The 12,670-nt window shown below is 31.9% G+C and overlaps 4 protein-coding genes across 14 annotated transcripts in view; 3 read left to right on the forward strand and 1 right to left on the reverse strand.

Moving 5' to 3' along the window:
- Nucleotides 1-4: 4 nt before the first annotated feature.
- On the forward strand, nucleotides 5-5,747 carry Dd (CTD nuclear envelope phosphatase 1-like protein dullard). 5 transcript variants are annotated; one of them, XM_076533153.1, is made up of 6 exons: nucleotides 5-22; nucleotides 895-1,156; nucleotides 1,789-1,855; nucleotides 1,979-2,180; nucleotides 2,280-2,497; nucleotides 3,917-5,747. In XM_076533153.1, exons 2-6 carry the CDS (start codon nucleotides 1,058-1,060, stop codon nucleotides 4,060-4,062), a joined length of 732 nt encoding a protein of 243 aa, XP_076389268.1. In that variant the 5' UTR covers nucleotides 5-22; nucleotides 895-1,057; the 3' UTR covers nucleotides 4,063-5,747. The 5 variants fall into 5 exon arrangements, with proteins under 5 accessions (XP_076389268.1, XP_012142968.1, XP_012142961.1 ...); XM_012287571.2 differs by lacking the exon at nucleotides 5-22 and adding an exon at nucleotides 121-794; XM_012287578.2 differs by lacking the exons at nucleotides 5-22; nucleotides 3,917-5,747 and adding an exon at nucleotides 3,455-3,611 and having other exon boundaries at nucleotides 109-1,156.
- Nucleotides 5,748-6,129: 382 nt separating this feature from the next.
- On the reverse strand, nucleotides 6,130-7,887 carry Pex14 (peroxisomal biogenesis factor 14). The gene is made up of 4 exons (XM_012287579.2): nucleotides 7,749-7,887; nucleotides 7,232-7,552; nucleotides 6,914-7,149; nucleotides 6,130-6,422 (listed from the first exon to the last, which is right to left on the reverse strand). The coding sequence occupies exons 1-4, from the start codon at nucleotides 7,797-7,799 to the stop codon at nucleotides 6,239-6,241; spliced, it is 792 nt and encodes a 263-aa protein (XP_012142969.1). The 5' UTR covers nucleotides 7,800-7,887; the 3' UTR covers nucleotides 6,130-6,238.
- A 523-nt stretch (nucleotides 7,888-8,410) lies between these two features.
- AP-2mu (adaptor protein complex 2, mu subunit) lies at nucleotides 8,411-11,241 on the forward strand. Its single transcript, XM_003704189.3, has 5 exons — nucleotides 8,411-8,560; nucleotides 8,986-9,366; nucleotides 9,452-9,702; nucleotides 9,784-10,040; nucleotides 10,124-11,241. Exons 2-5 carry the CDS (start codon nucleotides 9,027-9,029, stop codon nucleotides 10,602-10,604), a joined length of 1,329 nt encoding a protein of 442 aa, XP_003704237.1. The 5' UTR covers nucleotides 8,411-8,560; nucleotides 8,986-9,026; the 3' UTR covers nucleotides 10,605-11,241.
- A 955-nt stretch (nucleotides 11,242-12,196) lies between these two features.
- Camta (Calmodulin-binding transcription activator) overlaps nucleotides 12,197-12,670 on the forward strand; it is a 111,641-nt gene continuing 111,167 nt past the window's right edge. For all 7 annotated transcript variants that reach the window (XR_013038626.1, XR_013038628.1, XR_013038627.1 and 4 more), the window contains exon 1: nucleotides 12,197-12,668. The gene's annotated coding sequence lies outside the window, so the exon portion shown is untranslated. The remainder of the gene's footprint in view (nucleotides 12,669-12,670) is intronic.

The raw sequence follows: 12,670 nt of genomic DNA on the forward strand, positions 1-12,670 counted from the left end.
TTTTTAAATTTTCACATTTACGGTAAGTTCACAGCTAATCGGAAAGGGAAATGGATTGAAAATCACGGTAACATTTTTTCCAATCTATCGAGAAACAAATTTGTGTTCGTTTTATTAATGCAGTTGTCGAATAAATTAACGAATCTTTTTACCGGATATTTTGTATGTATATACGTAATCACATACGGTACAGTATAATATATAATGTATAGTATAATAAAAAGTCAACATATTACGCCATCTTGATAGAAAATAAAAATTGACCGCGTTGTTTGGTCTTTCACTATAGTAAATACCGAACCAAACGCTTTGATACTAATTTCATGCGACCGTTATTTGCACTTTCTTCACACAGAAGAAAATGATAACGCTTTATTGGCCAACTTAGTTTTCTCTCATACTAAATTCGATAATACGTACAGTATGTAACAAATAGTGTACCGGCATTTTTTTCTACTTTTTATATATAATATTTTGTTGAATACACCTTTCAAAATTCGAAGATATTAATTATTCAAATTTAAAATTTGCTCGTAATTCCTTGGAACGATGCACGATGAACGTCCTTCCACCGATTTCATCCGGATTCGTTAGGCAACTTTCTTCATGGAATTGTTACATTTCTTCATTTTTGTTCGTGCAACGAGCTCAATGAAAATCCAAAGTGCACGTAGTGCACGTAAAATAGAATTTTGAGAAGATTCATGCGCGTTAGCGCAGCGTATGGAAAAATTGGGTCGATGTGCGAAAGATGGCGACCACTGCGTGGTGTGTGTGAGAAAGATTCGTACTTGGTAAATTTCGCCAAAACATGAGAAAATATGGAAAAACCGATGCACACGTGTACTCCGCTACTATATGCGAAAGGTTCATAGTATGTTTATGAATATTCAGATTCTATGTTTCCTGTTCGCGTGAGGGACGTTTGTTTACGGAAAAGTTTGTATAATACTTCAACGCGAAGTGAAGTGTTGTAAGGGAAAAAAGAGACCCTAACTTGGACGAGACTGGAGATAAAGTGTTGCCGGACTTCGGCCCGGTGAGAAGATCAGTAGAGATGCTGAAACAATTGCAGATGGGGATGAGAGCTTTCCTCTTGATGGCCTCCCGTGTGTGGACATGCGTCTGCTTTCTCCTCAAGAAGCAGGTTAGAGCCGTAAGTAGGTGCTTCGCGCCTCTATTAGCCTTTTTTTACGTTCATAATTTATACGACGTAACATCCTCTCGATATCGTATTACATTAGGTATCGAGCATTATCAGATTACTTTCATGAGTTTCAGAAAATTTTTGCCGGTTCCAGTAAACATTTTGTCATGGTCGGTCGTGTTGTGATAGTGTTGTATGTTTAGTAATGTATCTTTGATTTCGTTAACCCTTCTTCGGTTTTTGGCGGTCTCACTGGCCCTTACGATTTTTAAACTACACGTGCTTCGTATGTTTGCTGGGAAATTGATGTATTTCATGAAATTTTTGAATGTCACAAAGCACATTTGCTTATATTCAGTTTAGCAGGATAATATGTTGTTATAAAGAACTTTTTACCAACTGTAAAAATCCAAAGAAGGGTTGAAGTATTCAATCTGTATGGTAATTTATGTAGTTGTGTTATCCAAATTCATGTATCAGCATGATTGTCAATATTTACTTTATCTTAAGAACCTTTTATTTTCTTGTTATCTCTTATTTCCTGCATAAACTTTCAGTAAGAAATATATATTTTGTACTATAGTGGCTTATTTATGTTCAAAACATATGTACCATGACTACTATTAATTATATTTTTTTAGATATCACAAATGCAACCTGTTAAATATGAGATGTTCCCATTATCTCCACTGTCAAGGCATAGGCTTAGTAAGTATTGTTAACCTTTAATCAATTATTCGGCAATAACATAAATGTTTAGAAAAGATAAACTTATGTTATCATATGTGTATAAAGGTATTATTACTTGCGTGTAATAAAAGCATATTGCAGGTATAGTTAAAAGAAAAGTATTAGTATTGGATTTAGATGAAACATTAATTCATTCTCATCATGACGGAGTAGCAAGGCCCACAGTCAGGCCTGGTACACCTCCAGATTTTATTCTTAAAGTGACAATAGACAGACATCCAGTCAGGTTTTTTGTTCACAAAAGACCACATGTAGACTTCTTTTTAGACATCGTTAGTCAGTGGTAAGTATAATTATCAGAAAGTATCACCTTTGTTTAGATAAGATTATATTAATTTGTTTATAGCTATGTTCTCTTTTTTAAAAATATAAATTTCTTTAGGTATGAACTAGTGGTCTTCACTGCTTCCATGGAAATCTATGGAGCAGCTGTTGCAGATAAGTTAGATAACAACAGGGGTATTTTAAGGCGCAGATATTATAGACAACATTGTACACCAGAAATGGGTTCCTATACTAAAGATCTGTCTGCAATTTGTTCAGATCTAGCATCAGTCTTTATACTTGATAACAGCCCAGGAGCCTACAGAGCTTATCCACGTAAGTATATACATATTTATATGTATCTCTTTCTTTAAATACAATAATTTTAATTTTATAGTTGCCTGATTTAACATGATCTTTTTAATTTCCTCATTCATTTAATACGTATTACAAAAATGTTGTATCGTAAATTCGTTTAATTCTTCTAATGTGTACATGATACAGTAAGTATATTGTAAATATATACAATTTTTCTTATAACATTGTCAGTTTGATTCAATGCTACTGTATCATATACTACATATCACGACCTGTAGTCAGAACTTGCTTACATGTGCACAACTATAAGTAGCAGTATTATCCAATTTCAATATAAATTAACAACACCAATGTCGCATAATCATTTACAGATAACTTTTATTCATAAAGAAATTTTCTCACGAATGATAATACTACATCATTTACACTGTGATGTATTTGATCATAATCTCTAATTATATTAGACATCTTTCTTTATAGACGCGTTTATATAACGATAGTAAAGAACTACCTTAAAGTATTTTTATCAAGTATGTTTTTGATATGTAACCATATGTACACGTGATTTCAATGTCTTTGTTACAGTTATTATTGTTGTTAATATTATTATTATTATCGTTGTCATGATTATTTTGAAATTCGCGATTAATAACAGAAAACATCGCCATTTTTATTCCTATAATCTCGTTTCAAATTATTTAGCTTTCAGGCAGAGCCGGCGCGAGCGGATTCCTCGCGGGGTTAAAAGGTCCCGTATAGATTTGGGAAAGGGGTCTACGTATCATTGATAGACGGCCACTTATAAAATTTTACGAGTTTCGAGATTGAACTGTTCCAAACTTGAAACGTATACATAAATGTTCGCGCCGGCCCTACTCTTAGGCTTACATTTGTTCAATAGTTTGACTGGATACACAAACAATCAAAAATTGAGGGTGTCAGGTAATTCTTATTGAAAACCATGTCTATTTGCAGCTATCAGCGTTGATGTTCTGTAAGCAAGCACTGAATACAGGCCTATGGATAGATGTAAAATATGCTCAATTGCCAATGCTCCTCCACTTGAATATGCACTGGACACTACGCCGAATCGGCAATGAAATAATTTCAGCTGTTTTAATCATTTTTTTTAATAATCCCTGTGTATCAGGTACTAGTTCAAAAGCTAGATTTTATTTTTACATTCCAAATATTTTATTTGCGACATCCAAGAAAGTTTGCTTATAAATATTGTACTTTTTTCTATCAAATGCCTTGGTTAAATATTTGGAATATTAATCATAGCATTGAACTTCTCTTGGATGTTATATTAGACGACTCATTTGTTTTTCTACAAACGATTTGCAACTTAGAGATATTAGACGTGTGCAATGAATTTTCTTTTAAGAAACGAGACGTTTCTACAAATCTATTACTATTTTTTTTCTGTTACCGCAGATAACGCAATACCAATAAAGTCATGGTTTAGCGACGCGGGAGACACTGCTTTATTAAGTTTACTTCCAGTTTTGGATGCGCTTCGTTTCACGCAAGACGTGCGGTCCGTTCTTTCAAGAAATTTACATTTAGATCATACTTGGTAGCATAGTCTGGATTAATTGATACATTAGATTTATTAGAGATTGAACTACAAAACAGATTAGCGTGTTTAACCTAGGATTATTATTGTTACTGATAATAGACGTTAGGATGCTGCCTGAATTATGAGACAATGATCCCTTTGACCCTGTCCTCATTTTCTACGCTCGTTAAAAACGGAACCATAGCGAGTAAGTTTCAAAAGGGAGTGGGACCTTCAACCAAACTATTTATGTCAGCACAAAACATCGTGGAATATTTTCGTTACGTTCATGTGTGGGCAATAATATATACGTGTATGTATATAATACACACACATACACACATTACACACACACACAAACTAAACACAGACACACACACAGGACATATGTGTATCATGTTTTCTTAAAAATAATGTATTTGCCAAAGATCGTGATTTCGAAGTAACATAGATTTATATATATCTCTCTCCAAATAATTTTGTTCTAAGTAAAACTATATTGAACATTTTAAGTACTTTTGCCACACATGATAAAGAAAGGTGTTATATTTTTTGAACGAATTATTTCTGTTATATATAATATTATTAAACCTAGGATATAGTGTAACAAGGAGAAAAAAAACGAAAGAAAAGAAAATATACTAAGTCACTTTAAGCGGACTTCGCTGTCACTCACTGTATCAGTGAGGCAGCTATCCTGATTATACCTAATAATAAAAGGAAGTATTAAAAAAATTACAAAGAGGCGATTTGATTTCATCGGATTTTTGAAAAAGATTAAAACTTATTTAAAATACGATGTGCGACGTGTTAATACGTTGAAACATAGGCGAATAAAGTTACAGTAAAAAAAAAATGTAATCATATGAATAGCTGTATACTTTGTTCGATTGTTTAATCATCAAAAAGTACTAGTAATTATTATACGACTTGTATATACTACGATGAGGAATGTATTTGTTGTAAGGAAATATTGATTTGCGTGAATGAACAGTGTAATTAAATCATCGAACATGATTTTTTCCTAATATTTATATATGCATATATACATGTATGTATATACATATATATAAATGTTAACTTTACTTAATTCTGAAAACTTGATTGGGATGCCCATGTGCGTAAGAAAAGAATCTGTTCTCAAATAAATTGTATGCAATTGAGAACATTTGTTTATTTATTGACATGCATCAAAGGAAGTTGCTCACGTGGACTTAAATTACTAATTGTAATTTTGTCCCAAAAGAAGATTTGCAATGGGTAATAGATACGGAATAGCGCAGGATTATACCGCACCCAATAGAAATAACGTCTTTCTGTACATAATACGTCTGTATGTACTTGTATGTATGTATGTCTTGCTGTCACATACATGCAATTATATGTATATGTCAAGAAAATACTAATTTTTTAATTTCAAATATTATATAGTGCAAAAATAAAAAACGCAAACGATCCGTTTTATAAGTATAGTTTATGGCTTAATGTGATTTTGTGTATCGCGATTGTCTTTTTTAAATTTAAGTACAGATTAAAAAGATGTACATACTTAGTTTGTAAAGATAGTATGTATCTTTGGTTTGTATACCCTTCCTAGTACATTGTTAAATATTTTTACCAGATTATTTCTGTTATGTAATAGATAATATCGAACAGCAATGTGTGCTAGCATTATGATGGATATTAAAAGAACGTTCTTATTTCGTACGAGGTTCTTTCATTTTTATTTTGCATAAAAGTTATTCAACAATATACGAGGCCTTTAAAAGCAGGGATGGAACATCGATGCTAATAATTGAAGGGATTAAAAAAAATGCTAATTTTTCTAGGGTTTTTTAAAAGACATTAAGTAACAACCACTATTTATAACGTTTAATATTACTTAAAAAGTAATGCCTTACATGTATCGTTTTGTTTTATAAATAACCTTTAGTACCATTTGTAAGAATAAATATGATTTCAATTCAATTTTACAGTACAAAGATAAAATAATGCTGGACAAGGTTTAAGCTTAAATTAAGCCCAAGAACATCGACTTCAATATACATATACATATATATATTTATATATATATATATGTATGAATATATATTACATACAATCAGAATATAATGATATATTTCTTTGAATAAACATCACAGAATATTCTGCATATCGAAGATTTTTATGATGGAAGTGAATGTTTCTGAAGTAATTATTTACACCTTCGGTGGATCCTCGCGAATCATTTCCAGAGAACTATCTGAATTATTAGTACTACTTCCACTTCTAGCATCATCTTCTCGTTCATTTGGTTTATCCTGATTTGTACCTGCAGCATCTAATTGCCACGACGGTATAGATATAGATGGTACAGATGCCGGTGCACTTGGAAATTGTTTTCTGTTTAAAATTCAAAGTTTCGGTAAATAATAACTCGAGCGTTCGTGAATTATTTGGATTCCTATGTACAAATTTATAAGATGACTCTATCTCATTTTTTGGTGATACTAGTTGTAAAATGATACAAAAATATTAAACGTAGATCCTGTTTCTACACGTTTTTTGTAATTAGTCAGGAGCTGACCGACATATTTTATAGTTGCTTTTTTTTTCTCAAAAGATTTTTACTTTTGTATCCTTAATAAAAAAGAAAAACTGTCTGTATGACTGAGTCCAAAATATGTACATGTGTATGCGTTAATGCGAAAAATAGTAAAGATAAAACTTTTGTAAAAAGACATATATACCCTACTGTAAGTGTATAAATTAAAAAATGAAATAGCAAATGATATGTAAACAAAATAATTATCTTATAAAGCAATAAATGTTACTATTTAATTTGTTTATCATCTAATTGTATTCCAGTAATGTTTAAGCGTATGATCATATACCTTGATAAAAGTAAGGATTTGAGACTAGCTAAATCTTGTTTCAGTTCTTGTACCAACTGTGGTATCACTGGGTCAATAGACTGATTCTGTGTCAATTTTTGAACATCATCCTCTACTTTCGAAATAGATTGCTTTACTTCTTTCATAGAATTTTGAATTGTCTTGTCTAATTCATTGACCGAATCTTGTATACTATCTTTCTTTTTCCTCCCAAATAAAAGTGGTTTAATAAATTTCTGTAATATAACAAAATATGTATTCCAATCCATCTATTGCATGATATAGTCAAGAGGCTTTTCATCCATATAAAAAGAATACCTTATAAAACCAATAAACACAATATATAGTGGTGCCAATTAAAGCAGCAGTATTAAAGAACTCTCTAATTTTTTGGAAAGGAGTTAATTGATATGGGTATGTTTGTAAATATGGATAAACTTGGCCTGGTGGAACTGGAACAACAGTATAATCGTTTGAATTATAAGCATTTTGCTCAACTGTTACATCGACACCAGCTAATTTAAAAGCTGTTTTAATCTCCTCCTCCGTTAAACCTTTCTTTTTAAGAAATTCCCTTTTAGGACCTACAGGACTACTTGCTACTTTAGGATTTTTTAAAAACTCCACAGCAGTTTTTACCTTAAAGAAAAAGTGTTTGTTAACTTTAAGCTGTATAAATTAATTAATTTTTAATGTTTACACAAGCATCTACATTATATAATTTAATAAGTATATTTCGATTTCTTTTTTTAAGACCTTTATTTAAAGGTTACATATATTTATGTACGTGTATATATAAGAATAAACATATAACCTAAGAATAATGAAAACTTACTAAATTTTCCCTTAATGGAAGGATATTATTATTCGCATCCTGATCGGCCATTGCCACTATTGTAAATGTTATCGGTTTAATTACAATATCATAACTATACAATGTTCGACATTTTAATATTCAAATATTCTATAATATTAGGAGCACATGCCCTTTAAAGTGTTCGGCACGCAGGCGTTGATACAAAAATTATGCCAGATATATTATCTTCCAAATATAAGACCGTTTTTTATATAAACGATATTGAACTTTGTATTTTGTACCACTAATATATGTCGCATGTTCAGAATTGAAATAAGGAAAGAAATGAATGCATTGAAACTTGTAAAGAATATATAATTATGCTAATTGAATGTAAAAATAAAAAAAAACAAAATCATCGGAAGAAAGAGTTGATTTTATAAGTACGAAAAAGGGGTTCAGCTGATAAATTGTTTTTTGGATACTATTTAGTGCTACATTTTTATTATAGCGATTATGTAGATATAAATATACAACTACCGGTTTTGAAATCAATACAACAACCCTATTTGCCCCATAAATGTATAATTGCTGTGTTTATGATTGTAATGTTATATAAGTGAATCTAAACTTATAAAAAATAAATTGCTATATGTTCTAAAGAACAAGTACTTCTATAAATTTAACTTCTTCTAATAATACGAATCTGAAACACGTAGTACAAAGAAGTGGGTGTTGCTTTCGTCATTTGATAGTTCGCACTTGTATCAGTAGGTTGGTACTGTTACTGTAAGTTTCGGAGGCTGATACAAATTAGTATCACATATTTTTATTCGTAGCAAGAGTCATGCGTAAGTAATTTTTTATAATTTCGAAATTTGCAGCTACGAATATCTCGCGTATCAGAATGTTTGAGAAACTCCTGATAATGTTAATGTCTTACTGTATAGACCGTTCATTTCCGATCAATAATACTAACCGTTTACAAGACATACTAAAAGAACCTCAAATGTCATTTAATAAAAGGGGCGTTATCTTTCACACATATATTCATATATTTTATCCTCTGATAGCTATGCAACACCGAAATTTTATATTAACTTTTGTATAAATATTTTATTTTAATTTTATCATGGGTATTCTTCATATGTACCATTCAGTCAGACTTGATGAAAATTTCATTCAAAAACATTTCAATGTCTTATTATGTACTACATACAATAATTATTGCAAATTTATTGAATTATTACTTTAAATAAATATTATTTTTTCATAGGTTGGTTGTAGTTAAAATAAAAGGAAACACCCTCTGTCAAGATGATAGGGGGTTTATTCGTGTATAACCATAAGGGGGAGGTACTCATTTCCAGAGTGTACAGAGATGACATTGGACGGAATGCTGTTGATGCATTTCGTGTCAATGTTATCCATGCCAGGCAGCAAGTACGCTCACCTGTCACCAACATTGCAAGAACATCATTTTTCCACATAAAGCGTGCTAATATTTGGTTGGCTGCTGTTACCAAGCAAAATGTCAATGCAGCAATGGTATTTGAATTCTTATTAAAGATTATTGATGTTATGCAGTCATATTTTGGAAAGATTTCAGAGGAAAATATCAAGAACAACTTTGTTTTAATTTATGAATTGTTGGATGGTCAGTATCAAAGTATACCTTTACCATGCTTGATTATTAAAAATCTATCTAACATTACAAGAACTAATTTATAATTCTTGTGCAGAAATTTTGGACTTTGGATATCCTCAGAATTGTGACACAGGAGTATTGAAAACATTTATCACTCAACAAGGAGTAAAGTCAGCAACAAAAGAAGAACAGGCTCAAATAACTTCGCAAGTAACTGGTCAGATTGGATGGAGAAGGGAAGGTATCAAGTATAGACGCAATGAATTATTCCTGGATGTACTGGAATATGTAAATCTTTTGATGAGCCCTCAGGGTCAAGTGCTTAGTGCACATGTTGCTGGCAAGGTCATTATCTAAAAAAACTCTAGTTCCTCAAAGTTTTGGAGAATTCAAGAATTAAAATATTTAATATCTTTATTGTAATAGGTTGTTATGAAATCTTATTTGTCTGGAATGCCAGAATGTAAGTTTGGGATCAATGATAAAATTGTAATGGAAGCCAAAGGTATGAAAGGTGGAAGTGGTTTAGGAGGAGGGGGAGATGATCCTACTGGTGCTAGATCTGGAAAACCTGTTGTTGTAATTGATGACTGCCAATTCCATCAGTGTGTTAAACTTAGCAAATTTGAGACAGAGCATGCTATTAGTTTTATACCACCTGATGGAGAATTTGAACTGATGAGGTAAACAATATTTAAAGATTCTAAATTTAACATTCTTTGTAAAGTTGAATTTTCTAACATGCTTTCCTCATAATTATTCATAGATATCGTACAACTAAGGATATATCTTTGCCATTCCGTGTTATTCCGTTAGTACGTGAAGTAGGTCGTACAAAGATGGAAGTAAAAGCAGTACTAAAATCGAGTTTTAAGCCTTCTTTGCTAGGGCAAAAGATAGAAGTACGAATACCTACACCTCTGAATACTGCAGGTGTGCAGTTGATTACCATGAAAGGAAAAGCAAAATACAAAGCATCTGAAAATGCGATTGTATGGAAAATCAAACGAATGGCTGGTATGAAAGAACTTCAATTATCAGCTGAAATTGATTTGCTCGAAACGGATACGAAGAAAAAGTGGACACGACCGCCGATATCGATGAATTTCGAAGTTCCGTTCGCGCCATCTGGATTCAAAGTGCGCTACCTGAAGGTGTTTGAATCCAAGTTAAACTATTCTGACCATGATGTTATAAAATGGGTGAGATACATAGGTAGAAGTGGTTTATATGAGACACGATGTTAATGATGTCTTATTACATTAATTGTAAATGAGTAATCTCAATGCATAAATACAATTCACTCGACAGTTTCTCTTTGTGGCGCATATTCTGAACAGTTATCAGAAACTAGTACATGATTAAGAAAAGTAACAATAGATACCAAGGGGAAAAGATACTTTTGTGTCAGTCTTCTGTCATGTAATTTTTCGTATCATGTGTTATACCTTATTACAGTGTATGCGTGCCCTATTTAAGAAACTTTTATACAACATTTTATTATATCTGAGTTTTAGTGAAATTCTTATCTCTGTAAAAATTAACGTTTGTAATTTCATACGTTGATGTAGATTTTAATTGTAAATTTTCGCGAATGTGCAACAATGTATTTCGTATTTGTATATTGTATTAATAATCCTTTCTTTTTTTATGAGATTGAAAAATACTGTGACCTCTTTGGTATCAATATGATAGGAGAAACAGAAGAATCGCTAAAAATCATGATTAATTCGAACGTGCGCTTAACAAATTTTATGTTAACGAAAACGTTCGTTGTCGTTTATCGAAAATGAATAGAGAATGTCTTAATTCATTTGTAAAGGAATAATTTTGTCTCTCTATGTTGAAATTCATATGCATAATAAAAAATGTATGTAATTAAAATTGTTAATATCTTTCAAAGAATATTAATTGTTCAATGATTGATTTCAAAGTATTTAGCTTCTGAAATGTTTAAATACGTAGTTCGATAAAAGGGCAAAGGATAAGATGGCGTTGTAGAAGGATCTAAAGGCTTGTAACGGCCATTTTCAAATGTTCGAGAACTTGAAACGAAATCAAATTTCATATACATTTATTTATAAATATAAAATATGTAAGATTAATTTTAAGAAATGGAAATACTCTGTGTAATAGACACAATAGTGATCGATTAATATTGAAATCAATCATGAAACATTGTAACGAATCTCGTCGAGATTTCCTCCACCACTGTTTCTTAAATTTCATGCAAATTTTGTAATAATTCGTAATAATTACATTCACTCACCATTTGTAGCTGTTTCATCCGTCTTGTGAAGCAAAAGTTCCAGGTACACACAAAGTTTCACTTCTTTTTTATCAAAAATCACGCCACCGGTTACACAACGACGTACACTAGATTTCGCGCGTTAATACACACTAACGGACGCTCCGAACGCAAGTCAAATTGTTACAATTGTTTTGCGCAATGATTGTGCGCATCGATGGTCGATATCGATCAAATTCGAAATTCGTTAAAAATATATTTACTTTAAAACACGTAATTTATAATTAATTACCAAAAATTTTATAGTTAAATAAAAATATTACTCTTAATAATTACGCGCATAAGAATTGGTATGCCAAATAAATGTTTAAAACAAATAATCGGTAATTGTAACGAAACAATATGTACCGGAAGTAAAGATAAACGAATTAAATATATATAATTACTGGTTGAATCGAAATATTTTTATTCCTAAAGAAGTAGTACGTATGCGAAAATTGCAAATGATAATTTTCAAGAATTATAATTCTATTTTCTGTTCATGATCGATCGAGTAATTGATTTGACGCGGATTAAATTGAAAGCCGTCACGATGGACAGCGAACGGAAAGAGGAGAGGCGAAAGAACGTGTCCTAATTAGTTTTAATCTGTTGGATTAATTACGTTCTCGAGAGAGAATACGATTCAACTGGCAGAGACTCGAAGAGGAGAAATTTAAATTTGAAGCGGAGTTTCTCATCTACATATTGCCCGCTCGTTTCGGTGGCAGAGCGTGATAACTTCTGCTTGGCGCATGCGGCTCACGGCCATACCCGTGTTCGTACCTGTCATGGATTCCAAGGGTCGACCGCGAGCGCAGGCACGCGTGATTACACGATTTTACGCGTGAAAATCAACGGGTACATCAACAGAACCGTGGACGAAAGTAATGCAGGATGATTAGCCGGTGGTAAAGTGGTGATTTCTCGACGATTCAAGCATCGACCACGCGTAAACAATCGTCTCAAGATGAACCCTTTCAACACGGGTTACTGGTCTTCTGTCATACGGAGCACAGATATCGT

This window comes from Megachile rotundata, chromosome 6 (assembly GCF_050947335.1).
Source record: "Megachile rotundata isolate GNS110a chromosome 6, iyMegRotu1, whole genome shotgun sequence".
In the NCBI taxonomy this organism is placed as follows: Eukaryota; Metazoa; Arthropoda; class Insecta; order Hymenoptera; family Megachilidae; genus Megachile; species Megachile rotundata.

Excerpts from the sequence above, each read along its gene's own strand:
- AP-2mu (XM_003704189.3), top strand. The coding sequence starts at position 9,027 with ATGATAGGGGGTTTATTCGTGTATAACCATAAGGGGGAGGTACTCATT. Across the intron at positions 9,367-9,451 it reads AATTTATGAATTGTTGGATG|AAATTTTGGACTTTGGATAT; the intron begins GTCAGTATCAAA and ends ATTCTTGTGCAG. Across the intron at positions 9,703-9,783 it reads GTGCACATGTTGCTGGCAAG|GTTGTTATGAAATCTTATTT; the intron begins GTCATTATCTAA and ends TTATTGTAATAG.
- Dd (XM_076533153.1), top strand. The coding sequence starts at position 1,058 with ATGCTGAAACAATTGCAGATGGGGATGAGAGCTTTCCTCTTGATGGCC. Across the intron at positions 1,856-1,978 it reads ACTGTCAAGGCATAGGCTTA|GTATAGTTAAAAGAAAAGTA; the intron begins GTAAGTATTGTT and ends AGCATATTGCAG. Across the intron at positions 2,498-3,916 it reads AGCCTACAGAGCTTATCCAC|ATAACGCAATACCAATAAAG; the intron begins GTAAGTATATAC and ends CTGTTACCGCAG.
- Pex14 (XM_012287579.2), bottom strand. The coding sequence starts at position 7,799 with ATGGCCGATCAGGATGCGAATAATAATATCCTTCCATTAAGGGAAAAT. Across the intron at positions 7,553-7,748 it reads TTCCATTAAGGGAAAATTTA|GTAAAAACTGCTGTGGAGTT; the intron begins GTAAGTTTTCAT and ends TTTTTCTTTAAG. Across the intron at positions 6,423-6,913 it reads AAATCCTTACTTTTATCAAG|AAAACAATTTCCAAGTGCAC; the intron begins GTATATGATCAT and ends AATTTTAAACAG.